Raw genomic sequence first — 27,444 nt, forward strand, 5'->3', positions numbered from 1 at the left:
CTAAAAGCCAATCAAACAAAATTATGTACGAATTGTCCATGATGCCAATTTTCGAACGAAGCTGGTATATTTCGTACAAATTTAGAAAACAAACAAAAGGTACTGAATGATTGATTATAAATCCTACTTTAGAACTTATCACCTCATAGCAAGTCTTTAGTGTACAGTCACCGGTTGAGCGGTCGCCGCCGCCGATTGCCCCCCTTCACCGAACGCAACCTGTTAGGCGCAACCGCAAGAAGAAGCTAGCTTTGCTTCCTAGACCTGATTAGCATTGACGTTGTTGCCCATCTGTTGTTGGCCGTCGTTGGGATTGTTTCCACCGCCTCCGGCCGTCGAGTGGTTGTCGCTCTCCGAGTCCTTCATCGAGCCAGCGCCATCGTCGGAGTCGAGACCAACCAACTCCCGGTACTTTTTGGAGATCTCCGCCCAGTCGGCAACGTTCTCGATTCGGTTCGTATTGGCAGTGTTGAAACTGACTTGCGAACCGAGAGGAGACAGATGCATGACGGACAGTGCGGTGGAATCTGCGTGCACGAACGGTTACGAAACACGATAAAACGACAGACAGAGGTGCCAGGAGAGGAAGCAAGAAGAACGAAATGTTAGTATGCATTTGATCTTTACAAGGTTTTCTGTGTCCACGGTGATGCCACAGATACTGTTTCTGATCATATGATTTATACCCTTTAGCGGCTTGATTTTCTGTGACATCATTCGAGGATTAACAGTACATAAAATTGAAACTGACTTTCAATTAAAATTAAAGTTTTTAGCTAGAGCGTAATGAAAAGACAATTTCAATTTCACGTTAAACTGAAGTTAGTTAGGAACTAATAGCTCAAAATCTCAAAATCCTACTCTAATGGTAAAGTACTTCCAATATTTGTGTTTTATCTCTAACACGTGTGTAGTGTACCTAAAGTTACCTGAAATACATTCTACTGTATACCATTACCTACAAAGTTTTCGGTATTTATCGATTCAATTTCTAACTTACATGTTACGTTACCTATGCAATTACAAAGTTTCAACGTTACAGTACTTAGGGAAATTAAAAGCTATAGGACTACATAATTGTCAATAAATTCATATAAATAAAGAAGTAAGAAATCAAAGCGAACATAGGAAATGCAATCCAGGTTAGACGAAGGTAGAAAGGTAAGAGAAACTACGCCAATGCATGCTACCGAACACGTGCACACCTTTAGGAGCCACCTGACCTTTCTTCACTTTCGACAACCATTTGGCACCGGCTTTCGAGCGAGGGCTCTGCTGGCCCCGGTGGAGGTTCATCATCTGCACCAGCGACGGTCGCTTCTTCTTCCTTAATTTTGCCTGCGGGGACGGAGAATCGTGAATGGCATTAGGTTCGGGTGGATGGATTCGGCTGACGTTCGGCGTTGGGTTGGGGAGCGTCATTCGTACTTATCACAGGTGTTTTTGGATTAGATCAGGGTCAGATTGAGTTGAGTTGAAGTTGCCCAAATAAAAAGGAAAGCTCATTTCGATGAGCTTGCGCTTTGGACGCAAACGCGAGATATCAAAGTTCCATCAGTGGTAGTGAATCATGATGGGCAAGAAAGAAAGTTTCTGAACGCCGTTAGATGAATTGCCGTTTTTCAAGATTAGATTAAATTTAGTGATTATCCCTTGTTCGAGTGTGTTTTGTTACGTGTTCGAGTGTAATATTAGGAAGCAAAAACTGCAATAAAGAGATTCCAGTCAGAATGTATTTACATTTAAGAAAGTGACATTTGCATATATGGATGTTACTATTCAATTTAAGATTTATAGCATGTACTTACGAATGTCCAGAAAAGAAATTATTTTGTGAAATCGAAAGTGTTTTTGATTTGATGTATATAGTTGGTGCCAAAGGGTGCCCTTAGGATTCCTCGTGCGCTACCGAGTGTCTTGAGTGTCCGTGAATGCTACAGTGAGTTTCCTAAATACACTTAGAAAAGACTGTATTGATTAATTAGTACGGTTAATCAGGATAACAGCAGCCATTTAGGTGATGATCCATCAATGAACTCTTGGAAATTATTCTAAGTACTGATACATAACAATTACAGATACCCAATTACGACAACAATTTTTCTTCTAAATAATTCTAAATTGTATCATACAAGTCTGATTTAATGCAATTAAAGCACAATTTAAAACTTCTAAGTCTAAAAATACTTGTTGCATTTTAACTTTCATAAGCGAGTCCACACTATAATAAAAATGACCAATCATCACAAATTTTATCAACCAAAAATATTTCACTTTGAATATCCTGGAAGGGGGCATTTGAGCTTAAGCATTTCAGATGTTATCCCGGTACCTACACTACAGTCTAGAAACAGATAAAAATACGAATTATATGAAAGAAACTTGAAAGAGATAAAAATTAAAAAAGATGTAAGTTGGAAAAATATAAAATTCACAAAAAGTGAAGAACATCTAAATAGGAATTTATATTAAATGGTAAGAAATTCTGTTATATTCGATTGTACTAAATCGTTCAAAATGTGGTAAATAAATAACAGTAAAATATAGCAATAAAAAAATAATAACGCAATGCAATAAAAAATACAATAACCATCTGTTGTAGCACAAATTATAACAGATAAGGCTAGTACTGTACAAATGTCATATCGTCACTTGGTCGATGAGGCAGAAATTCGAACATTAGCTTATATGAAACGATCTTATGCCTCACTCATACACTGTTAATTAGAAAAGCTATAGATAAGTGGAAAAGTAGTTCAAAGATAGTACAATAAATGATCTGTTAGAGCGATTAAAGACATGATTGCAAGTATTCGATAAGTGGCCCTAAACTCGGAGTTGTTTAATTAAAATTTGGCCCCGAGTCCTGATCTGCTAGTGAGCTAGAGCAATTCTCTCGTTGGGCATTCTTCGCGGATCAAGTGGTACGGTGAGCTAGTTTCATGCTGGTCTACAACACAAGCCTTGAACCTTGGCAGCTCAAGAACAAGGAAACAAATAGGACAGAATATGTTAATAGGAAACGGAACAGGATTGGACAGCCTCCAAACAACGAGCTTGCTTTTTAGACCATTCCCTACTAGCACAGTTGTTTCAAAGTAGTTGTGGTTACCGAGTTATGACTAATTTCAATCGTAATCCAGTTTCTTCAACCAAATGGACCTAAAGTGTTTTAATGCAGTTGTGTGAACGAGCTCAAGGAGCGATTCTGCGTGTCGAGGTTGCAGTTGTCAAGTTGTCAAACGGATCTTTGAAAAGGTATTTCCAGCCATGGTATTCCCCGGTATTCTCTTAAATATACAGTTGGGCAGATTCGCTACAAATTGGTATGCAAACTAATTGCAGATACTTGCAGATGGCTAAGATATTCGGATTTTCCATCACACGGTTTTAACCTAAAATCAGTTATATCTTATTAATTAGGGCGCATAAAGCAAAACAATGTTCAGCAAAAATATTCATCTTTTATGTGCAAAATGTTTTCTAAAACATCACATCGAGCTGTCTGTTCAAATAACCATGTTAAAAGAAATGTGATTTGAGGGGTCGTTTATAAACAAAGGTCTGTTGCTGAAAATGGGTAAAATGTAGAAGTTTGATATCTTGAGAAAAAATGCTTGAAATTAGTTTATCTTTAATATTTGGAAACTAAAAAGGTAAAAAAAAATACTCAAAAAGTTATTACTTAAATTGTTGTTTAAGTAACGCCTAAATATTGGACGACGCCTACAAAAGATGCATCAATTTTTCAATCAAAAAGTTGCCGAAGACTACATTGAGCTGAGACATGCCGTTTAACCGCCAATATTTTTATCCCGGAATTTTAATTTCTGGCCCATAGTGCCACGGTGCGGCGTACGATTCAGTTAAACGAAATGAGTTGTGACGAATTATGCTTGACCATGGTTTTTCAACAACACAGGTTAGGCTGATACGTACAACCTTGATGAGTCAAAATCAATCGTTAGAATAGTGGGTGAGACATCGGACTCGTTTGTGACGTTAGATGGTTTGAAGTAAGGTGACGGACTATCTAATTTGCAGTTATTGGTTTAACATTGCACTGGCAGGTGCTATTTAAAGGGCAGTCGTGTAGAGAAGCGGTACTATCATCATGAAATCTCACATGCTTCTGGGGTTCTTGGATGACATCGATCTCATCGGTATTAACCGTAGAGCTGTGAAAGAGTCATACGCGCATCTTAAAGAGGAAGCTGCGAGAATAGGGCTTATCATAAACTTTGCCAAAACAAAGTATATGATGGCTGGTAGAGAGCGTGGTAGCACTTCGGGTGTTGAAACTGCGATGGTGATAGATGGAGATACCTTTGAAGTGGTCGACGAATTTGTTTACCTTGGTATGTTAGTGACAGCGATGCAAGCCGTGAAGTAAAAAGGCGGATAACAACTCCCCCAAGGCCTTCAATGGATTACGTAGTTAGCGGAGGTCCCGTAACCTGCAACTCTGTACGAAACTTGCTTTCTACAAGATGCTAATTCATCCGATGGTTGAAAGAGGGCGATTGGCGAAGTCTCGGCGCTTTTGAGGCTAACGTGAGCGTATTCTGTGATCAATTCTAAGGGGCATATTAGAAGAAGGAGTGTGGCGCATGAATCGCAAAATAAGTTTTGTTCGCGATAAAATTTGGACACCCCTAAACACACACAGCTTCGGAAATACATTAACAATGAGTGAAATATTTTGCAGAGTGGTAGACGTATGTCTGTTCTTTCTGAAAATATAACACTTGTTTATTTTACAAGCGCTCAGCGCAAAATGGTGTCGAAAGAAGAGCAGGTGCGAAAAGCAATTGTGTGCGGTCGCAATAAAAATCCGGATCTCTCGTTCAGAAAACTTTCCAAAAAGCTTTGATTTCCTCCAAGCACTGTTCACAGTGTTTTAAAATCGTTCGATACTCGCTTGACAACAGCTAGGAAGAAGGGAAGTGAAACAAAAACGGATCTGAGGAACCACTATGAGGATACGAAGGCAAAACAAATATTACGGAGGAGATGAGATCTTTCTGTACGTACCATTAATCGTAAAATAAAAATGACGCCAACATTCGTACACACTTCTAAGCAACGACAAGGCATGAAGTCTTTCAAGGTGAGGACTGTGCCAAACCGTAATGATAAGCAAAATTCGGCGGCCAAAACACGCGCTCGTAAGCTTTATCGCGAATATTTAACGAAGTTTCCATGCGTTATAATAGACGCTGGAACGTATGACTTTAAACAGCTTCCTGGTATGTCTTTTTACACTGCCATGAAACGGAATGGCGTTGCAAAGCATTTTAGGACAAAGAAGAAAACCAAGTTTCCCAAAAAACACATGCAGCTGTGGTCGAGCCAGCAAAAGTTATACTACGGGAACGGTTAACAAGGAAATATACCGTGAAGAATGCCTGCAGAAACGATAGTTACCGTTCCTACACAGTCATGAAGTACCCTCGCTGTTTTGGCCTGATTTGGCATCCTGTCATTACGCCAAAGATGTTTTGGAATAGTATGATGCTAATGAAGTTCATGTTGTACCGTCATCTTGACAATATATCTATAATAAAACGGGGTTTATATCACAATAGATCAAACAAATGGTCGCAGTGATAAAGATACCCAACATGAAAAAAACTATCCAGAGTTACACCCCATCGAGTGGTATTGGGCTTTGGTGAAGAGAGAGCTGTCCCAGCACAAACAACAAGCAACAACTATAGATAAATTTCGAAAATTTTAGACAAACGCAGCTAAATTGATTGCCAACAAGTCTGCACTGACCCTCATGGCAAGGGTAAACTCCAAAGTTCACCAATTTTTCATGCAGACCAAATAAGTAATGTTAATTTGTTTGATAATTTATTAACGATACACACATAAATGATATAAAATTGTTTCATGGATTAAACTTCAAGCAAATTTGTTTTATTGCAAAATTGAGGTGTCCAGATTTTGTCGCGAACAAGCCTTATACCAAGTATACAAACACGTGGATATTGTGAAGAAACTAAAACACAGCAGACTACAGTAGACTGGTCACGTAGTCAGGAAGTCGTATGAGTGACCAGCAAAAACAGTATTATGCAGAGAACCCGACAAAGGCCGACGACTTTGCGGCAGATCTCGTACCTGTTCGATGTGCGCTGTTGATGAAGAAGCTAAAACAGTAAATGGGTGAAACCCAACCAGGGTGAAACAGGGTGTTAGGGGCTATTAAAGAATGGTTGTTCAAGACCGACAAGGCTGGAAGTGGATCCTAAATCCGACATGGATTCCATAATCGGATTGTCTCCGAATTATCATCCCCTGGCTTGATAGTTACGGATAAAGGGTATTTTAATGTTTCGCCAACGCGCTGTTATTACATAGAGGGAGTTATGTCAGGTTTTCACTCTCCTAATTTTAGCGACCAATTATTTATTCAGAGAGTTTTTCTTTTCAATGTTTCTGACATATAGATTGACAACATATTCAATTTGTGCTTAGAAACACTAGTCAGTTGCCGGCTATGCCAATGAACAGTCAATGGCATGTGCATCCACCGAGTTATGTTTACTCTTTACTTTTTGTTTATCGACCCTACTGCCAGTGACTTTTTATAATTTTTTGATGTTTTGTTGACTAACGTTTGATGTCCGATTTGATCAAATTATATATAAAAAGATATACGTAAGTGGTATTTCAGAAGTTTTTCAAAAATGAAAAAATCATAACCATGAAATTAAACAATATTTACAAAACCCGTTTTCTAATTCTCAGTGCGATTTTTCTTTTTGTTTTCCGGCGCATGGATAATTATGCCTACAGCGGCCTTCTAAGGGCCAAACCTATTTACAGATAGATGTGGGGTGCATACTATGACTAAATATGTACTAATAATTCACAATACAGTCTCTGGTAAGTGAACAACTAGGTGCATAATAACATCGCAACGAGCAGTCACGTTAACTCAAGATACTCACGTATACTTACGAGCGTTCAAGGTAGTCCTGGGGGTACCGTAAGGCTAACTTAGGTCGTAAAAATAATCTAATCATTTTTCAGAATTTTGCAAAGTAGCAACTTTAGCGTTTTTATCGGTTTTTAAAATCATTAGCAATTTTTTTCTAGAGTACAATTTCCGGAAGAAACCGCTCCATTTCTCCCATGGTGTACATTTTTCAATCTAAACATCGAATTGTACATAAATTGAAAAATATTCTAGGATTGCTAACATGGAAAAAGACTTCCAACTATCGAAATTTTCATTTTGATAGAACGTTTGATTAGAACAAAAATTATTACACCTTTTTACTGGATTATTTCACGTTGCGTTTTTGTTTCCTAGTAATTTTTATGTTCAGCTTTTGACGATCTATAATGGCGGATGACATGATCCCTGTTCGTAACATTTGAACATACTTTTTGACATTTCAGTAATATATTTGTGATTTTTGTGATGTATTACGGAAATGTCAAAACTGCTGTTCAAATATTACGAACACGAATTATCCCGTCCGCCATTGTGGCCAGCTGGGTAGATACTTCCCCAGTGCTTAAAATAATATTAAGTAGGTACACACAAGTCTCACAGTCTGTAGTCTGAGGTTAGTTTAAGCAGGAAATTTTTTTTACAGTTACTGCTCTTTATCTTTAAATTTAAATTTGATATTATATTTTTATAGCAAATGATGTCATGCAAACCACTCAAACAAGTAATTTTATCGTTCACTACAAATGATTCATTTCGAGTCATTTAAAAGAGCTAACTTGTGAAGTAAAATACAGCTAAACCAATTACTGAGTGCAGCAATTGGTGTATTTTTTCAAGAAGAATTACATGCGTTGGGAGTAACAGATAATAATTCTGGTAAACCATTCATTGATAAGGAGTGGAATTAATATTACACTTTATCATCGCATGCATTAAAATAATAGTACAAATTTTAACACTTTTACAGCAATCTCGTAATACACAGCAATATAATAAAGCTTAGGTAACGAATAGATTGGTAATTATCGTTGATTTCCGAAAAGCTTTTTTGCATAATTTAGCGATTAGCGGTCATTGAAGCTAACGTTTTGAATTAGCGGATTAACTGGCAGGAGAATATTTGAAATATGTATGTAAAAGTTTATAAGCTATGTAGTTTTCACTTCCCACTTATTGTAACGGCGTTCAGACGAACACGTTGGTTGCCCAATGTTTAGGATTACCCAACTTCCATAAAAGATCCCTTCCTCCCTATGTTCTTACTACCGACCAAACTAGTTCAACTTACCCGCAGCTTCTCGAAGATCCACACGAACCAGGTGGTAACCAGATTCATCGGGGACGGTGCCGTTGACGTTCGGTGCATGTTGCGAATCAGTTTGGACAGACCGTACTTCCACTCGATGTCCGATTGTGCCTAGTTTATGTTATTGTTTTTTTTGTTCGATTGTGGGTGGTGATGGTTGTGTGTTTTTTTGTTGTTGCAGAAGTCGAAAGTCGTGATGTGCGTTGATTTGGTTTGTTTGAAAAGAGAATAGAACAAAGAGAGAAGCATTTCGCTGAAGCAATCTAGCTGACTAAGCCGAGGTCTGTTAGGTGGTGGTGGTGGGATAAGATAGCAGGGGGGTGGGGTTTGATAGGTTAAAGATGATAAAATGAAGTGAAAGGAAGTATTTAGAAAATAGAAAGGGTAGAAATTTGGAAACGAAACTAGAGTGTAATTGAATAGTTTGAAAAAAGGGAAAATAGAAGAGCAATTTATTTGGTCATATAACGCACACCCACCAGGTCACTGACAAGTCGGAACAGATTCTGGGAAACTGGTTGAACTGACCGCGGTGAAGGCCACTTCCAGCCGGTTTCTTTCGGCAAGGGGGAGGAATCGTTCAAACGCGTCATTGATCCCACTCCGGTGGAAGATCAGATAAGTGAGCGAGCGTGTTTAGTAGAGAGAAACAGATTGGGGCAGACAGAAGGTAGAAGCCCGAAAGATGGGTGTGCGCCCTTACCAGAATAAACTACAAACTTGGGATGTCCAGAAACATACATGTTAGGATGTGAAAGAGTACTGTATGGCAGAAGGTTTGGTTCGTAAGGTTTATCTACAGTTTTTTTTTTTGTTTAAAGTAATGTTAACTTTCTATACAATTGATACCTGAATTCTCTGGTATGTATCAGACATCATAGCAATGAGCAGATTGATAAGTACAACAACTGATACCAACATGTAAATGCCAAAGACAATTTTAAACAAGTACTCAGTCCAATACGGTTGCGTGCGCGGTGTATTCTGTGTCATTTTATCAATTTGTGTTTGATCGGTGGTGGTTTGACCAAATACAGCGAAAAAGAGCAGTTCAAAGGACGTGATCGGGTTCATGCGCACTGGTGCCCAGGAGCGACAGCGAATCGGCATTCAGCATTCGGCAAACAGGCGGGGCGATTTCGAGGGATCATCGCGAGTGTCGTGTGTCCGCCACCGGTCGAGTCGTCGAGTTGGAAGTCACATTTGGGAACGCCGCAGTGTATGGCCGGCCGGAATTTCCCAAATATGGTCCCCAAATTCGCCCGACCCGGATCGGAAGGATTTTATTATTCGGAGGGAAAGAAAAGAAAGAAAAAAAGAACGATTTAGCACCGGGGGTTGGCAACTAACCTGGATGCGTTGATAGGTATCCGACATCATCGCGATAAGAAGATTAATTAGTACTACTACGGAGACTAACATATAAATGCCAAACACTATCTTGAATAGATTCTCCGTCCACTCAGGACGCGTTGTCCGCTGCGAGTTGATGTCGTCCGGCGAGGTTTGGCCGAATACGGCAAAGAACAGCCGCTCGAATGCAATTATCGGAGTCATCGGAACTAGATGCCCGGATTGAACGGAACGAAGAGTCGAACGGAAATAAAGAATACTTATTAGCTACGTTGGTACCTACTGCGTGGGTGGGGCTACAAACTTCGAACACTAATCTGAGTTTCCAATTCGTTGTCTGTTTTTTTGTTGCTGCTGTTGTTGTAACTGTAGCTTTAGCTGTTGTTTGTGATGGTAGTGGTGGTGGTGGTGGTGTTGATGATGGTAGGGGGATGATTTACCCCGGATCTGCAGGCTTCACATTCACTGAAAGCTAACAAAAAATATGAGAAGCTTAAAAAGCATGCATTCATAAAAAGCTAAGGTGACTTAAAAGATCATAACTAGTCTGTTTGTTAAAGAAGTTATACAATTTTTGTAAAATGATTATGTGAGTTTACTCCTAAATACTGGCGCCAACACAAAATGTGACGAAAACTAGAAACCAAAGAAAATAGCGCGTGTTCAAAAAGAGTGCTTAAATAACGCTTCAGCCAACACCAAATCCCTCGGGATGCATTTCATTCACAGCCATTTCAGCCATTGCAGCCAGTTGTTATCAGCAGGTCAGCAGGGGCATGTTTCCTTCGAAACTATTTTCCGCTTCGTGGTGACATGCATTTTTGTTCCGCATTCCTTTGCCGTCGTAGCCATTCCATTCCAAGTAAGATCGGTGCAGTTCAAATTAAAAGATTGTGCTCATCTACATACACTAAGACTAACGACATGACAGTACAGAAGAACGAACAAAAAATTAGCTTCAATCAGAATCAGGCAAAGACTTAACCACATCGCCATCACAGAAATTGTAACTTAAATACAGAAACATTCCGCACAATTATAAGCACTGAGGATCATCTTACACATCGATTTTACCACAATAAACCGTGCGGTGGCACAAAACGATAAACACCCAAAACAAAAATTGATCCTTAACACCTAGAGGGGTGATACACAGCCGCTCTCATGACAGCTCATGCAACGCAGCGTGACACATTCCACATTCGCTTTGTTTGTTTGTTGGGAGGAGACTTTTTACAAGTTTTAAAATTTTGATGAACTTTTTTTTGCTTCTCAAAGTTAAGCTGTTTTGAGTCTTTCGTAGAATCGAACACTTACTGTCGGTTTTATGCTTGCGACGGTAATCAGTGCTAGCTTGACCGCCACCGGCGGCCCGTTTTATGCGTTCGACTTCGTCGCTATAGTAATCATCTCCGCCTTCATCTGAATAGAAATCATCTTCTGCGATAGGAAAGTTTGTTAGATAAACGGGGTAGTTGGAGAATAAAAGTAGATAAGTTGAAAAAGTGTGAGTATGAAAAAAGTGATTATGGTAATGGTTTTTATACTGGATTCTGGAAGTGGAAAGTATTAAATTAGCTGTGGCACAAATATTTTGTTTATTTTTGATTATAATTGAACTCCAGAATGGGACCCAGTCCCAGTCCCAGTCCCAGTCCCAGTCCCAGTCCCAGTCCCAGTCCCAGTCCCAGTCCCAGTCCCAGTCCCAGTCCCAGTCCCAGTCCCAGTCCCAGTCCCAGTCCCAGTCCCAGTCCCAGTCCCAGTCCCAGTCCCAGTCCCAGTCCCAGTCCCAGTCCCAGTCCCAGTCCCAGTCCCAGTCCCAGTCCCAGTCCCAGTCCCAGTCCCAGTTCCAGTCCCAGTCCCAGTCCCAGTCCATTAAGAAGAGCGGCGGAGGTCATTCCCTCAATCTGGTAAGTGTCTGCAGCCCATGTTAGGAGCGGCTCACGACATCGTCTGGCCCAAAGCGAGTGAATCAATTACAGTGTTATTTCGGAAGCTAAAGCCAAGATGGCAATCTCATCAAGACACTCGGTAACGAAGGCTTACTGGGGAAACCTACCCAACTACAATCACTACAAATTGTCAAGAAAATTTGACTCGTAATATTCGGCATGGGCCCCGATAGCGAAATAAAGGTGTCCTAAGCAGTAATTTAAATTTTATTATGAACCTCATGAAAACCGTCATGACTTATTTCATAAAACGCTAATAAAACTAAGAGTTCCATAAGTAGAGCCTTCCGATAACCGCTATAAAATATCATTCCGACCAAGAGGCCCACTCGTCAGAAGGTTTTTATAACCTCTTGAAAAGTTAGACCATAAGCCCAAGTAGGTTTATTATGCTCTGCTGAAAGAAGCAATAAAACCTATTATGCTTTTCGCTGCTTGACGGCAACCGCTATAATCTAATGAAGCTTCACGCTTTGTTTGATAAAGTTATAAAGCATAAAGATTGCTGCGTAAAAAACAAAATTAGTCAGACAGATTTATTAACATGAAAACATATAGCCGTGAGCAGAAAAGGCAAAGTTTTACTGTCAGCGACCATAATGAAATATTCGAAAGAATATTCGAAACAAATTTTCAAAAGTCTCTGTAGCTGTACAGCACATGCGCATTAAATTTTTATTTTATAGTTTTTAGTTCGTTCTGACATGAAACCCGATTAATAATAACTTTCTTTCTGCAATTCACAGTTTGCTTTGATGAATTGTTGTTTGGTGCCAAAAGAAATGCTGAAAAATTGCGATATGGCCTCGCATTAAAAAATTATTTCGGTGTTAAACTGCAATATTCTTCATAATAGCAGCCATAAACACGTTTGTTCAAGGTGTTACCATATTAATAGCTCCTAATAGTTTTGTTTGCGGTTTGACAAGCAGCAAGCAATATTGTATTGCTACGCCCCACTTATAGTAAGTTTACAAGGGACGTGCTGCAGCCAACCAGTTTTATCCAAGCTTTAGAATTGTTAATTGGAATGGAATGAAAGCTTGGTACCTAGAGCTTCAGATCACTTTGCTGGTGATGAAAGGTCCATCCTAGAGCAATTAAGATCGCGTTCGGCATCATGATACTGTGAAATATTTTTCCGAAAGACGAGAAGATATGGAAGATCCGTAACGGCAAGGCTCAATTTTACCAGAGAAACCGTCATTTTAGTGTTGGACAAAATGCAGGATCATCTGATGGATTGCAGGGCGATCAACGAGACAAAATGATAAAAGATAAAATTCTTTAATGCACACTGGAAGACTATCTTATGTATTGTTAGATTTTGTCACCGTGAATTTTATATCTCACTTTAGTTGATTTTTTTGGTGAAAATAAAGACTAGATGAGAAAAGATGTTTAATGTAAGTTAGTGTTGACGATAGAAAACTGTTTGAAATTGATTTGTGTAAAACAGTTAAATAAATGTAATTATGTTTTGGGCGTAGTCAATGACTGAAGGATAGTAAGTCGAAACGTCCGCTGAAAGCATCCTAGTCTTTATTTTCACCGAAAAAATCAACTAAAGTGAGATATACTATCTTATGTAGTTTCACAGAAAAATGAAATTTTCACATATGAATCAATACGTTTTTACGAGGGAGAATTTGACCAAGCGTCGACGTGGGTGTTCAGTTGACCACAGTCCCGAGGAAAAAAAAGTGCCAGAAGGAAGAAAGAAATCGTGAAGCAATCATACAACTATTCTGGGCTTTCTATGAAAAGTTGAAACAATTTCGCAAAAAATACATAACGTAGCCTGGTATGCGTTGGGATGAGAAGGCAAATTTGATCACAAACGAGCACGAGATGGTCGACTGGTGAAAGCAGTTTTTTTATGAACATATTATTAGCAATGTAACAGAAATTGGTGGACCGAAAGTTGACTTGAGAGTGCGTATTTTCAAACATGGTAAGAAACTGCTTGTGACGCGCTGAATTTGATAATTGCCATGATTTGTGAAAAACTGTTGTGTACAGAAAAAATAACTCGTTATCAGTTGAATTGCAGCAGCCACGGGTAAAACAGCCAAGCAACTACGCTCGATCCTTTGTCCGTACCGCCATAGCTCCATCCCGGAGCGGTGGCACTTCGTGCCCGCCGGATATAGCCAATCTGTTTTGGAATGGAGGAACTAGAAAATTTCGATATAGGAAGAACAAAAATATATTGGGTTGTACAATTTGCTATTTACAAATCCTCTCCCTACCGAAGAAAGACGGTAACGTCGAACGGAAGCCTGGTTCCGGCTGCCTGACGGTGCATGACCGTGAAGTGCAGTAGAAGCTGAAAAGTAAGACCGAAAGCAAGGTGGCTTCAACGTTCCGCGCACTGAGCCGGAACCAACGACCAACAGGAAACCGGGTACTTTACGTTTCCATCAAAAAGATAAGCGATGACGTCAAATATATCTCGCACAACAAGGTCTCGAAGATGAGCCTTCTGTGGTTGACGATCAGCGAGCAGAGGATATCCAAGCCAGGGATATTCATTCGTCCAGGGTTTGCGTTGAACGGGGAGATATACAATACGGAATGTCTGCCGGAAGTTTTCGCCTTCATTGAGAAGTAACACGTGAAGAAGGATCTGGTCTCAACCCATTATATCAAGAGTTCGCTGGAAGAGATGGACCGAGGACCAATAACCCTCCCAACCTTGCGACCTAAAAATAATTTTTGGGCGAGCTTCAAACCGGGCACCCAAAATGTAGAAGCAGCTGATCGTTAAGGCCGCAAAAGAGCTGAAATACACACCGATTACCATCTTTTCGTAGGCCGGTGAAGCATGTTTGTAGCAGGCTTAATAAACGTATGATTTTTAGGAAATTTTGTTCCATTGAGTTATATTTTGTAGTTTTTTTTTTCAACCCCAGCTACATTTTTCAGGGAGATCTGGCAACGCTTTTCGTCGGAACGGATGTCTAATCGCGTGTGCTCTTCAATATCTTTTGATTTTTTAAAGCGGTTTTGAATGTTTTATAGTAGAAAAGTGTTCAAAATGTGCAATTGTTATCGGTGACTTAGATTCCAATGTGGGATCACAAGTATAGTGATAATGAAAAGAATTTTCACCAAAGCATCAGTTTTGTTTTTCTTGTTCGACTGTGTTCCATTTCAGTTCATTCCTTTCGAGCCGTATCCCAAACGCGCTAGAAGAGAGTAGCAACACATCAACGGGTGGCACATATTTTCGTATACTCTCGTTTGCATTTTCGCAAGAAGAGCCGATCAGCAGGTTGATTGTTTTTGACCGGACCTTTCTGCTCGATTGAACACGGAAAAAGGGGATAACATTCCAGATAAACCGGTAATCTGTTCCGTTTAAAAGGTGTGGATCATATACAGTTCCATGCTAGGAAAAAGTAATGAAACAATGCAAGTGACAGAAACTGATCGTGTACCTAGCACCAAAGCGTTTCCGAACTGTATTTTGTTTTGCTGGAAATGTAACGTCGTGGCTGTGTGTGTTTGATCGCTGAAGTGAGATGAAAGAAGGACCAAATTTCACAGGGTGCCCCACTAAAACCTAATGCACTTAAAGAATCTAAAAGTCATTATGCTTCTCTGTTTAAAGTTTTGCTGTAACGTTAATTGGGTTGACCAGCGGTACGTAATGTCGTACGATGGTTGGATTTTGTGTAATTCGACGTGTTTTGGTGTTAGTAAGTTGTGTGCAGTGTGAGTGGTTGATAGAACGGCTTTTGGTATCCAGTTTTTTACGAGCCATAATGGCGGACGTGTTCGTAATATTTGAACGGAATCTTTGACATTTTACTAATACATCGCACGTCTTATTTCCGCGCGTTCACGATAAGACTAAAGGAATGTACAGAAAGAACACGTGCGATGTATTAGGGAAATGTCAAAAATGCTGTTCAAATATTACGAACACGTCCGCCATTATGGCTCGTAAAAAGTTGGATAGTCAGGGCTGTGGAGTGTAACGCAGATTGTAAGGTATTATGTATATAGTGATGGCTTTTCATTTGCATATTTCGCTTCCATTTTTGCAGTTGTTTTGTTTGCTTGTTTGTTTTGTTTTGTTTTGTCTCTTTTCAGAGAGCGAAATAAAGCGTTAACCCATTGGCCTATTGCAGCCTGGCTTTTGGTCTAAAAACCACAATTTCATCCCCGAGGGTCCGGAGTATCACTTAACCTTTATTAGCAAAGATACTCCCAACGACTGTATACTGTATACTGTATAACGTAAACTGTAAATACACCAATATCTTTACAGGAAGCGTTTGGTACGGGAGGTCCACACGCTTCATTCCTTCCCTTCAATTTCAAAGAGTTGAATGGAATTAAGTATCATTTATAATTCCACTTGATTCTTGGAAATTCTCTTTGCGGTACATGCTGCGCAGTTGGCCTGGCGGTTGACAAGAAAAATGATCGATTCAGACAATCGTCATTTTCCAGGATGCCTTCAAGTATTGGCTGCGTTAGATTAGATTAGAGATTAGATCAACCCCAGCTACATTTTTCATTGTCCCAGCTACAAGAAGGGCAACCGGGTTGGTAGTTGTGTGTGATTAAAAATTTCAACCACATGTAGGATGAACGTTTGTCGCACACCTCTGTCACTGTTCTAATAAAGATTGTACTCGAAAAAAATGCAGCACTTTCTTTTCGGTGTAATTTTTAGTTGCATGGGCAAAAATCGATGAAATTTTGGGTAACACTAGTTTAGAGTGTAATGTTGAACATGTGAAAAAGTTCGTCACAATCGATCAAGTGGTTATCGAGGTGACTTCTAAGCAAGAAGTGCTTTGACAAAAAATTATACGATACGTTCAACGATATCCAGACGACCCGCCGTCTAGCTGACAGCGGAAGAAAAGCGAAGATGACCGACCCAGTATAGGCAAGGAAGGTGAGGGATTACTTCAAGCACAATCCGAAGCTTTCAATTCGGGACGTGGCCAAGTGGGCCAATTCTTTCGTCTGGTTCGTCCAGCAGACAACGAAGCGGGCCGGACTTCAGGCCGGATAAACAGAATACGGTGGCCAAATCCTGCGTCAGAAAGCTCTCCTGCGACTGGTTGGTGCAGCCAAAGTGCATCGTAATGGACGACGAAACGTACATTGAAGCGGACGCCAAGCAGATCTCCGGTCTGGAGATTTTTTGATCGGCAAGTCCCGCCTAGATGTTCGGGAGAAGTTCCGGAAGAAGAAGGTCGACAAATTCACCATTAAGTACAGCAGGCGATCTGTGGGGGTAGCAAATTCAGCAAGCCGTACATAACGACCGGCACCATCAACGGCCAAATGTATGAGAAAGAATGCCTCCAGAAGCGCCTGTCGGCCTCCCTTCGATCCCACAAAGGTGAGACTGTATTGTTTTGGTTCTGGCATCGTGCCATTACGCGAAACCGGTGATGGAGTGATACGAAGCCAACGATGTTATGTTTGTGCCGAAGACGGCAAATTCGCCAAACTAGTCTTCGCGTTCTAAAAAAATTCCCAGATAACACAAAATCGTAATAGAAAGTTCACATTAAATCGTTTTCATGTCAATTTCACATTGGAATTGTATAATGATTAGAGTATGTCAAATCGAAGTCAACAATAAGTTGTTTTGCAGTCGTGCGTGTCTTCATATACAATTCATGACTGTGAATTATAAAGCAGTATAGACGATTGCAATATTTGATTATATCTTAATCATATATTCAGGAGTATTTAGTTGCGTGTTATAAAAACTACGCAAAATAGAATTACAAATAACTGTCGAAATTTTCGCACGTATATCGCCTCCACTTTGGTACATATAGGTTCTTATATGGCATGAAATATAACTTTTTCGTTCAGATATGATTTCGTATATCTCAGTTGCAATCGAGATATACAAGCCAAATGGTTTACTGGGTTCTGGGCGATTATGAACGATAAGCTCCGGAAAACAGGGAAGGTCTTCAAAAACGACCAAGATTTGAAAAAAGATTGGATAAAAGTGTGCAAGAAAGATGACGCAAATGTTGCACAGGATTTGATGGGTAGCGTTAAATCCAAGTTACTGGCATTTAGCCTAGGTTGAGGTTGAATAAACCGAGTGTGCAAAAACATAGCTAATATGCGTTAATGTACTCCCTGACAGTTTTAAAAATATCCGCTTAAAATTAATTTTTGGTGATTGTTGTCTGTTGTATTTTTGTCGACTACAGTCTTTAATGGTTTTAATATCAAACTACTTTTAATAAAGCCTTGAGTATAAGCATCTTTAGATATTACCCTTCTTTATCGACAGACTCTGCAGCGGTTTTTAGAGTACAGGACAATTACGGGAATACTTGATCAGATTATTCTAACAGAAATACTACAGAATCCTGTTAAGATCGACTGAGATACATATATTATATTGTGAATTTTCGGCTTTGCAGTCAGTTTTATATCGAAAACGGCTTTTTTATACTGTCTGACGTTTCGGCCTTTGGTTTTGGTCTTTTTCAAAGGTAATATGGTTATGTTTTCTTGTCTAGTCGTTGATTACCAACGGACAGAAGTGATACCAAATGCCCAAAAATTGCAGTAAAACAAAGAAAACTTAGAAATTAGAAGTAAAAGTTATTAATTGGATTGGTTATTAATTGGATACTCGTTAACTGGAATCAAGAGTGAAAATGTTGGTATTCAGAAGTCTCAAATTGGTTTTCTTTTTTGGCCACCATTTTTCTAACTTTGTATCTAGAACCATCTTCTGAATCAGTTTGTTAAAACAAAAATATGTTAGAACAAACTTTTGTTACTGTAAGGAACCAAATCCTGAAGTCGTTGAGAAAATCTTTAGAAATTATAGGAATTGTTGTACTTCTCACACAGAATTACTTTCCAAAATCCAGTAAAAGTGACAGTGAAATGCAGATGATCAAAATTATAAGTTCTACCTAGATAAAATATTGATTAAAAATACTAAAAAACTTACTCTTAAGTTTCTAGTTTAGTCTAGTTAATCTAACAATACTACCTGTTACGACGACGAAATACTACATGCAAATTTGGAAATAAAATCGTAATCAATCTTCTTATTAGTCGCGCATTCTGAAACCTTCGGTTACCACAAAGAGTACACACAATTATCGTCATCATCGGCAATCGGTTTGGAAAATCCCAAACGCGCAGCGCTGCGACCGCGACCGATCACTTACAACCGGCAGAGGAGGAGCACAGCTGTCGCGCCACTGCCGGATAGCAATTCGCGGCCGTCAGCCCCCCTGCGACCCATATACTTACCGTCACTGAAGGCCTGCTTGTTTCGGTTGGCGAGCGGTAATCGCCGAACCTCGTCCGGGTCGAGATTCTTGAAGGATTGATTCAACGCGACAATGTGCATCGAAAAGCCGAACACGAAGATTGCCAGCACGGCGAGAAACCGCGCCAGATCCTTGAGCAAGTCACCGATGATGATGGCCCACGGGCCGAACAGATGATGGAAGGAGAGGAAGTCCAGAATCTGCACGCAGGCCAGCAGAAAGGACAGTGCAAACAGTTGATTCCGGCAGTACAGCAGCGTTGGCCAGTACATTTTTTGCACGTAAAGCATTCCGGATACGTGCACTCCAACGCCGATGATGCCAAACAGCAGTACTAGCACTTTGATACTTCCCAGACCTGATTTGTCACTTGGATTTGTCAGCTCGAACAGCAGCAAACCACTGAGCCATATCAGTAGACCCCACTCGTACCAGTAGGGTAGCAGACTGGCTCTGACCACCGGGTAAATCGGTGTGATACCGACGATCATGAGATGTATCATAAGGTAGATGTGCGAGGTCAGATAGGACATGAACTTGATGATGGGCACCTTGTAAAAATTGTGACCTAAGGGAAGGGTGAAGATGATCCACACCGGCGGACAGACGATGAAGCCAATGAACAGTAGCATTATTCGCCACGCCGTCCAGTTGAGGGTTCCCCGCCACAGTTCCTGCGAATTGGGATAGAATGTTAGTCGGTTTGCAATTACAGTGTACGGTGTACGAAATGAGATGGAACGTGTGAGCATAAAGTTGTGTTTGGCTGGCTTTGCCAGCAGGTTTAAATCCGTTTCCGCTCATTTAACCGCACCCGACACAGGAAAACAAATTCTGAAAAAGAGTTGTATGAAGTTCTCGGTAAACTAATTGCCATCTACCATAAATGTTGTTGAATTGAGTGCTGCTCTAGCTTTAGTATGTTGTCACTATAAGTACAAAAAGTGGAAATAGTACTTAATACAACCATATTGTACATTAGAATCAGCACTACAAGTGTTCCATACAGGACTTTTTCAAATTTTGTTCACAAGTGCTGGAGCGGTTGCATGAGCATAATCGAATTTAAAGGTCTACTAAATGATTAATTAAAATAAATTTCAAATCCTGGAAAACCTCTAAATTTTAAAAATTGACGAAGTAACTTAACCATCACATCAGGCTAAAACAATTATTTCATTTATTTACTTAAACACCCAACTACCATATATTCACTACTCGACGACAGTCACAAACTCTATTCCTGGTGAGTACAAAAAAAATATATTTCTTTTGTCATCAAACCAAAAATCAAACCTTTTTTTACTTCTAGATATATCTAGGGGTCTGCTTTACGATTACTTCACTACAAACTACCGATCTGTGGCATGCTTGCTAGCATTTTATATACAAATTGTGCACGTGCAACGCATAACTATAGGTATATAGAATTTTCAGTTGTTCGGTTAATGCCGCCTCCAACCGAGTTGGTACTGGCTAGCCATTTTGCTGCATATTGACTGATGATTTGTAGAAAATTTCAAATTGATAAAATCGCCGGCAAATACCTGGAGGCAGAGGTTACCCAAACATTCTGCTGTATATTTATCACACACTTGCAGGATGTTCAACGTATTGGTATTCGTGAATTGTAGGGAGTCTATTGGTGATTTGGATTCCATCTATTGGTGTTTGAATTCCGGGCACCCATTTTGAAACATGCTCTAAGTACATGCGTTATTATAGTCAAGTTAAACTGAAGTTGAAAAACGAGGATATGATTTACAAAGTGCCCATTGAACTGAGTGCATAGTTCAATTCGTATGCTGTTTATAACATGCAGTAATATATAACAGTATCAAAGGTTGATTAATATTTGTTTAAGTATTTCACTTTTTTTGAATTTCGGTCTGTGGACATTGTTACATAAACATACAGTTTTTGAAATGTTTGAAGTTTTATATCTACCGTGAACTCAGGTAATTCCGATCAGTACTTAATTCCGAACACTCAACCAAATCATCTATTTTTTAAAAGGTTGAATTAAAATTCATAGTTCAAGGACAAGCTTTGATCGTGAGGATTCTCATTAACTATAATTCTTTTAATTTTTTTAATTGTAGCTTGGGTTATTCGTGACTTCTGCGGGGTTGGGAATTCTACCCGGGTCCTCGGCGTGAGAGGCGTGAATGCTAACTACTACATCGGGATTGACCACGAATCTTCTTAAAATCGACTACTTTAGTCGGGTGATCGGAATTAGGAGCTGATGGGAATTCACCGAACAATTCGTCGTCGCAAACGGCCTGGCAAATGTTCCCCTACCCTAATTACAGGAAAATCAAAATGTCCAAATGTTGGATTTGGACGGTAGCAATGGAAGCAATGATAGTAATACTTCTTTTCCAGATTCCATCCTACAAAGACTAACAGATGCTTAGCATCAATTGTGAACCAACGTATCAACAAATTATATGGATAGTAGTGTTTGAGATTCCACTTCAGGATCAGATCTTCTAGGTTTTATTCTCCAGACTCCAGGCACGCGAAGTAGATGATGTTTTGCTGGCTGTGCAGCGGTTTCCCACAAACCTCCGTAGTGGGGCTAGTCAGGTGGTATAAACTGTCATACCGTTTACCGTTTCTGTTACACAAATCCATTGCTTCCGCATTCCAGCCTAGCGATAGATTGAATTTCGAAGACAATTTATTATAATTTCAATAGCACCGTCGGAAAGCTGAGAAAAAATGCTATAAGAAACATTCATCAAGTTAGGTGTGCAATGGCATTAACTAAATAAAACAATTAATTTTCTGTAGCAAGATATTTTATTGTATGAGAGTTGTAAGCCTTGATACAGATAATTAATTGTTTTGTTTATTTAATGCCCCCACACATGTAATTTAATGAATGTTCCTTATAGCATTTTTTCTCAGCTTTTCGATGATGGTCTGAAAATTAAAATAGGTTGGGGGGATCATAGCGAAAACGGCGATTTTTTGATAAAATTCAACATGGCGGTCAAATCAAAGATGGCCGCCAATTTTCTTTCACTTCGTTTATAAACCCTCTCTCCTCTTTATAAAACCGTGTCGTTTGTAGTTTGTTTCATAGCCAATTTTGGAAATATCACAATAATTATATAAAAATGGTGAACCTTGCTACAAATAACTGGTTGTTTTATGCAGTTAATACCATTGCACATCTAATTTTATGAATGTTTCTTGTAGTATTTTTTCTCAGCTTTCCGATGGTGGTCTTAAAATGAAAATCGGTGGAGGGTCTCATGGTGAAAACGGCAATTTCTTGATAAAATCCAATATGGCGACCAAATCCAAGATGACCGCCAAAAATTTTTTTTATTCTATTTGAAAGCCCTGTTCTTCTTCTTATAGATCTTCTTCATTTGTTAGTTGTTTCATGGCAAATTTATGAAATATCACATGATATAGATCCCAAGGTTTACTCAAAATTCAACTTTTTTGAAATTGTTAGGCCCCTTGGCGAACGAGGGGTCCACTATTTCGAGGTATCAAAAGTGTAATTCTTATTTTTCAACCATTTTCAACTAATTAAGCCCAGAAGTTCCAATATTTGAGGACCTCGTGTCAGTAGTGGCCCCTAGGATTGGGCGATACCGTATCGATACCCGCGATATCGATGCTCGAAGGCCGATATTTCGATATATTTCATCGATACTTACGACGTCGATATTATGCTAAATCGATAATTTCATCCCGATACTGTTTTGATAAAGCGGGATATGCTAAAACTAGGCCAGGAAATGCTGAAGAAAGCAATATTTCAAGGATTTTTTCTGGTGCTGTTTTCTTTTTAGTTATCTACTAAGCTTAATTCTCAAATTTACTTTATTAGAACTGACTCTTATGCAAAATCTTGAACAATGTCACTTACATGTTTAACGCTTATTGTACAGTAAGTGCATACGATACACGATTTTCAGGAATTCAGAACTGAGCAGAGAGCACAGAGAGTGTGGAGAGTGGGCGTTGACAGCATTAACAAAGACTTTCCAGCTTTTTACGCGCCATAATACCGGTGAAAGTGGCAGGGGTGGGACAGAGATCGAGAAGAGCTAGAACCGGAAAGGAGCAACTCCCGGCGGAACTCTGCAGGAATGGCCAAGAACCGCCAGCAACGACACATCACTGGATGGTTTGAGGGCTGCCGGACGAGTGAATTGAGGGTGTGGTTTGTCCCATCTCGGATAGATTGCTGTAATTACCGCAGCATAACGCTAGTCAAAGCCACCAACAGGGTGCTCTCCCAGATAGTGTTGCGTCGTCTATCCCCGGTGGCAGGAGAGTTCGTAGGGTAGGCTGGGCTTTATGGAAGCCCGTGATTCTACCGATCAAATATTTACTCTTCTGCAGGTGTATCGGGAGTACAACCCATCATATTTTTGTGGATTCCTGGGCGTCATACAATGCAGTCGGGCGCAAACAGCTGTGGCAGGTGGTGCACGAGTGCAGTTTTCCGTACAAAGAGACGTGTCCGACAAAAAGCTGTTTTTATTGATTAATTTTTATGAATCTTTTTTTTGTGTAGCATTTCCTAATCCCAGAATGCCGCCTTAAATAGTATCGATAAATCTAATATCGATGCTTCACGAACGATATATCGACGGTATCGGTAAAGCGGCGGATTTGATATTGATATTCAATTATCGATACTTTCGGGAATTTTGCCCAATCCTAAGTGGCCCCGTTTCAGTGAGAACTACTCAGCTACGCTTAACAATTAGTCGTTGTGATTCCTAACTTTTGTCTAATGCTGGAAGGTGCATGGGTCGAACCAAGCTATAATCTTAGATTATAACTGGAATCGATCCCACAATACCCGCCAGGGCAAGTGGCTCGCTGGGGTACCTTTGAATCATAGAGACGCTGCACAAAAGGAGTCTGCCCAACCCACTTTATTAATAAGACACTCTATGTCTATAAATAACTCAATCTAAGTGTCTATAAATAGCTCTATACCAGTGACTAAAATTTTCACTCACATGTAGGATAAACGTTTGTCGCTCACCCATTATTCTCATATGACAACTAGATTCTGAGGTTATCTGTTTGTATAAAGTGAAAGAAAAATATTTTTCCGCTACAGAATGAGAATTGATAATATCTCATTGCATCTCATTGCTCATTGCATCGCATTGCATTTCCCTAGAAAACATTTATCCTCTCTCAGTGAACCATGAAAAATATAAATCGCAGGTGGAATTGGCGCGAAACTCTAATGTAATACTAGGTATATAATGAAACCCATGGTGATACCCAAATACATAAATTCGGTTGTTTTATATGTCTCTCTCTTGTTGGCTGGTTCCTTGGTAAATTCAATGAAAGACTGATACTGCTTTATCCTCTCACAACAAAGGGAGGATAAACTCGTCTTACAAAAAATTAAAAATAAACAATACATATGTATTGTGAGCCTTCGCTCACGAGCGACAATACATATGTATAAAACATTCTCGTTTCTCTTTTGCTAGGTTATAAGTCGTAGTAGTCGTAGTCGTAGGCAAAATTCATTGAATATAGCACATTTGAAACGATACATTGAATGCCTGCTCTATACCCACCAGATGGTGGAGTTTGAAGGTACGTCGCGCGCTTAATAAGGAGGATTGTACAGTCTCCTTTATTTAGTAGGAGTCACAACCAGGGCTTGAAAAGGGATGGCAAGTTGAATGTGACTGCCGTGAGTGCGAATTTTCCGCATTCAAACTCCGCTTTTTGAACGATCATTTGACTGTTTTTTGAATCCAGTCAATCTGCCGCTTGCGCTGCTGCCGTCTTACAATTCATGCGGCGTCTCAGCAAAAGCAAACAGTCGATCTTACGTTTTGCTTTGCGCTTTGAGAATATAAACTGCAAATTGACTGGAAGCATACGGTGACGTATTTTTTCGTTACTCTTTTTGTCTCCAAATCGGCTGCTCGCAGTAATAGTTTGTCACCCGGACGTCAGTCTGACGCAAGCAAAATATTTGTTTGTATTGGACGGAGTCCGACCGACTTCTTCCATGCACATGTAGTGATAGTTTTTATGTAGTATTGAATCATAAGATTGTGCGGTTGCTTTTCGTTAGCGTGGTGATTGCCAGTAAATTGACTGTTTTGCAGTCATTCGCTGCTCCAAACGGTAAAGGCAACTTGGTAGAAACGAAAATGTCAAAAAGCTTTAGAACCCGTTCGTTCTGCTGCGTGCAATCGGTGTTTGACTGAGCAAGCTGCCAGTTGTGTTATGCATAGCGTTCGTATTCCACCTCTAAACGGACGGTGTGAACTTGAATGCGCGTTGGTGTGACTGCGGTAGAAAAAAAGGATCGCTCGAAGCCCTGGTCACAACGACTACTTGTTAAGCGTGGCTACTAATACCCCCTCCCTCTCGCCTTTCCGCTCTTTCTCTTTCACTCTAAAATTTCAGCACTTTCTTTTACCGTTCCTTCGTCTATCGTAAAAGAACTATCGTTTCAAAAGAGGTTTTTAATTATATGCCTGACCTCATTTCACGGTCAAGACGGTCAAACACGAGGTTGGTTTATGGAAGAATTACGTTATGCAGCTCTTGTTATTGAACGTAAGGCTAAATTAGTAAGTAAGTAAGTAAGTTGTTCCTAGCCTATTATTCAGAAACTTCTATTCGCACTTCCGCGCGTCACCTGTAACCTGAAACCCTCCCTGTAACCATAGAAATATCAGTTAACTGATCCCGATAGAACCTTGGTCATAGGGTAACATGAATGGGAAGCTCTTTCGTGTTATTGATCATCATTCATGTTAGGAGCGGCTAAAAACGGCAGTCGCAACGAACCAAAATCTTCCGGGAGAAGAGCGTTGTCAGAAGGAGCAAGAACATGTAGAGTTGTAACCTCTGCATCGTTCTCAGGAAACGTGAAATTTCGGCCTGAAATTCAATACAGCTCCCAAAGGTTTTGTGTCGAAATGAAATGATGTAAAAATGCCAATACTTTGATGGACAATTATCAGATGACCGAAAGGTGGAAGCAGTACTTCGAGGAAGACCAGAATGGCACCAAGGCAGAGAAACATGGCAGCGGAGGAAGCAATATGGTCGATACGATAAACGTGGATGAAGTATCAGCTAACGATAGGCGAGACTAAGGACGCCCTCAATCGGCTGAAGATTAATTCATCGGCTAGGAAGACTGAAAGAATGGGGTTATCAGCTCGATCTATAAAAATAGCGGTGGGCTCGGCTGTGAAAGTTATCAATACTGCCTACCAAGTGCTCTCTCAAACCATCTTCTACTGTCTTTCACCAATCAATGGCGAATAGATTTGTAAAAAAAAATTGAAGTCGAACCAAATCTTTACGGCGAATTCTTTAAAAGGACCATGAACACTGAAACTTCACGTATCAACTGATCATCAACTTTAAAGCAACATGTGAAACCATCGACCGCATAGAACTATGAAAAATCATAGATACAAACGGCGGGAAGCTAACCAGATTTATCAAATCTGCGATGGATGGTACACAGTACCGTGTGTGCGGATTTCGAGGGAATTCTCGAGTTCATTCGAATCCCACAGCGTAGTGATGATTTCTCATGTCTGCTGTTCAACAAGGCGCTACAGGGTGTTATGAACCGGGGAGCAATCAACAAGCGTGACACAATCTTCATCACATCTACTTAATTTGTCTGCTCTGCCGAATGCATAGCCATTGTCGAATTTGGTTAAAGTTAAATACGTCCAGTACGAAGTACATGGCCGGCGAAATCGAGGCTAGCCGTTTAGTGCCGTTTAGCAGTATTGTTGCGAAGCCCGCACTCGTATGGTTTAATTTTCTCACACGCTCGATCTCGTTCTAATAAACATTTGTATGTATTTAACTATTAGCCTTGATACCTTATCGCTCATCGACGGCTCGCACTCTTATCCGCGCGTATAAGTGAGAGCGTAAGACGAAGAAGAGTGCAGATGAAAAGCAAAATTTGTATTCATACACCATACTGTGACGCTCGAACTCACAAGCTTTTGGTATTGGCTTGCCTCGTGGACGGGTTATGCAGAAAAATGTTACAAGGCTTTGCGCTCACCAGTGCGTAGGTAGCAAAATGCAATTACACAGCACCAGCCAGCGATTGTTTGTCGTACGCTTTCGTTAGTGAAAAAAGCGTTGAATGCTATGTTACTCACACTCGCTCGCGTAAGAGTGGGCATCGATTGCTCCTTGCTCGATTTACAAATTTGGTATGAAGGTTGCCAATATATTGGACTCAAAATGAACAAAATGTTGGGTGAGTCATTCGAGCCGAGAGACAAGCCCAACATCTTCTCCTACCATTTTGGTTTTCGGCTGTCAAAGCAGAGTCGCACAAGTTGCCTGAGCCTTAATTTACCAACATGCTCAGCAATGCCATGCTAGTATTTAAAAGATAATATAATGGGCAGGGAATGACGAAAGAATAGCAGACGCATTACCATGCGAAGTTAAGATTTGCTTCAAATGCGGTAGGAACAAGATGACCAGAAGTACAGTGAGAAAAACGGTTAGACTCGAGAAAGACTCGGTGACCAAGATACGAAACAT

At 40.1% G+C, this 27,444-nt stretch overlaps 1 protein-coding gene across 1 annotated transcript in view; it reads right to left on the bottom strand.

The window, feature by feature from the left end:
* Positions 1 to 258: 258 nt before the first annotated feature.
* Positions 259 to 27,444, bottom strand: part of LOC128741828 (serine/threonine-protein phosphatase 6 regulatory ankyrin repeat subunit A) — a 138,645-nt gene continuing 111,459 nt past the window's right edge. Inside the window, exons 12-16 of the mRNA XM_053837911.1 lie at positions 18,860 to 19,553; positions 9,129 to 9,358; positions 8,262 to 8,390; positions 1,206 to 1,338; positions 259 to 527 (exon numbers count right to left, since the gene is read on the bottom strand). Of these exons, the coding sequence (XP_053693886.1) occupies positions 259 to 527; positions 1,206 to 1,338; positions 8,262 to 8,390; positions 9,129 to 9,358; positions 18,860 to 19,553 (1,455 nt within the window). The remainder of the gene's footprint in view (positions 528 to 1,205; positions 1,339 to 8,261; positions 8,391 to 9,128; positions 9,359 to 18,859; positions 19,554 to 27,444) is intronic.

This window comes from Sabethes cyaneus, chromosome 3 (genome assembly GCF_943734655.1).
Source record: "Sabethes cyaneus chromosome 3, idSabCyanKW18_F2, whole genome shotgun sequence".
NCBI lineage: Eukaryota > Metazoa > Arthropoda > Insecta > Diptera > Culicidae > Sabethes > Sabethes cyaneus.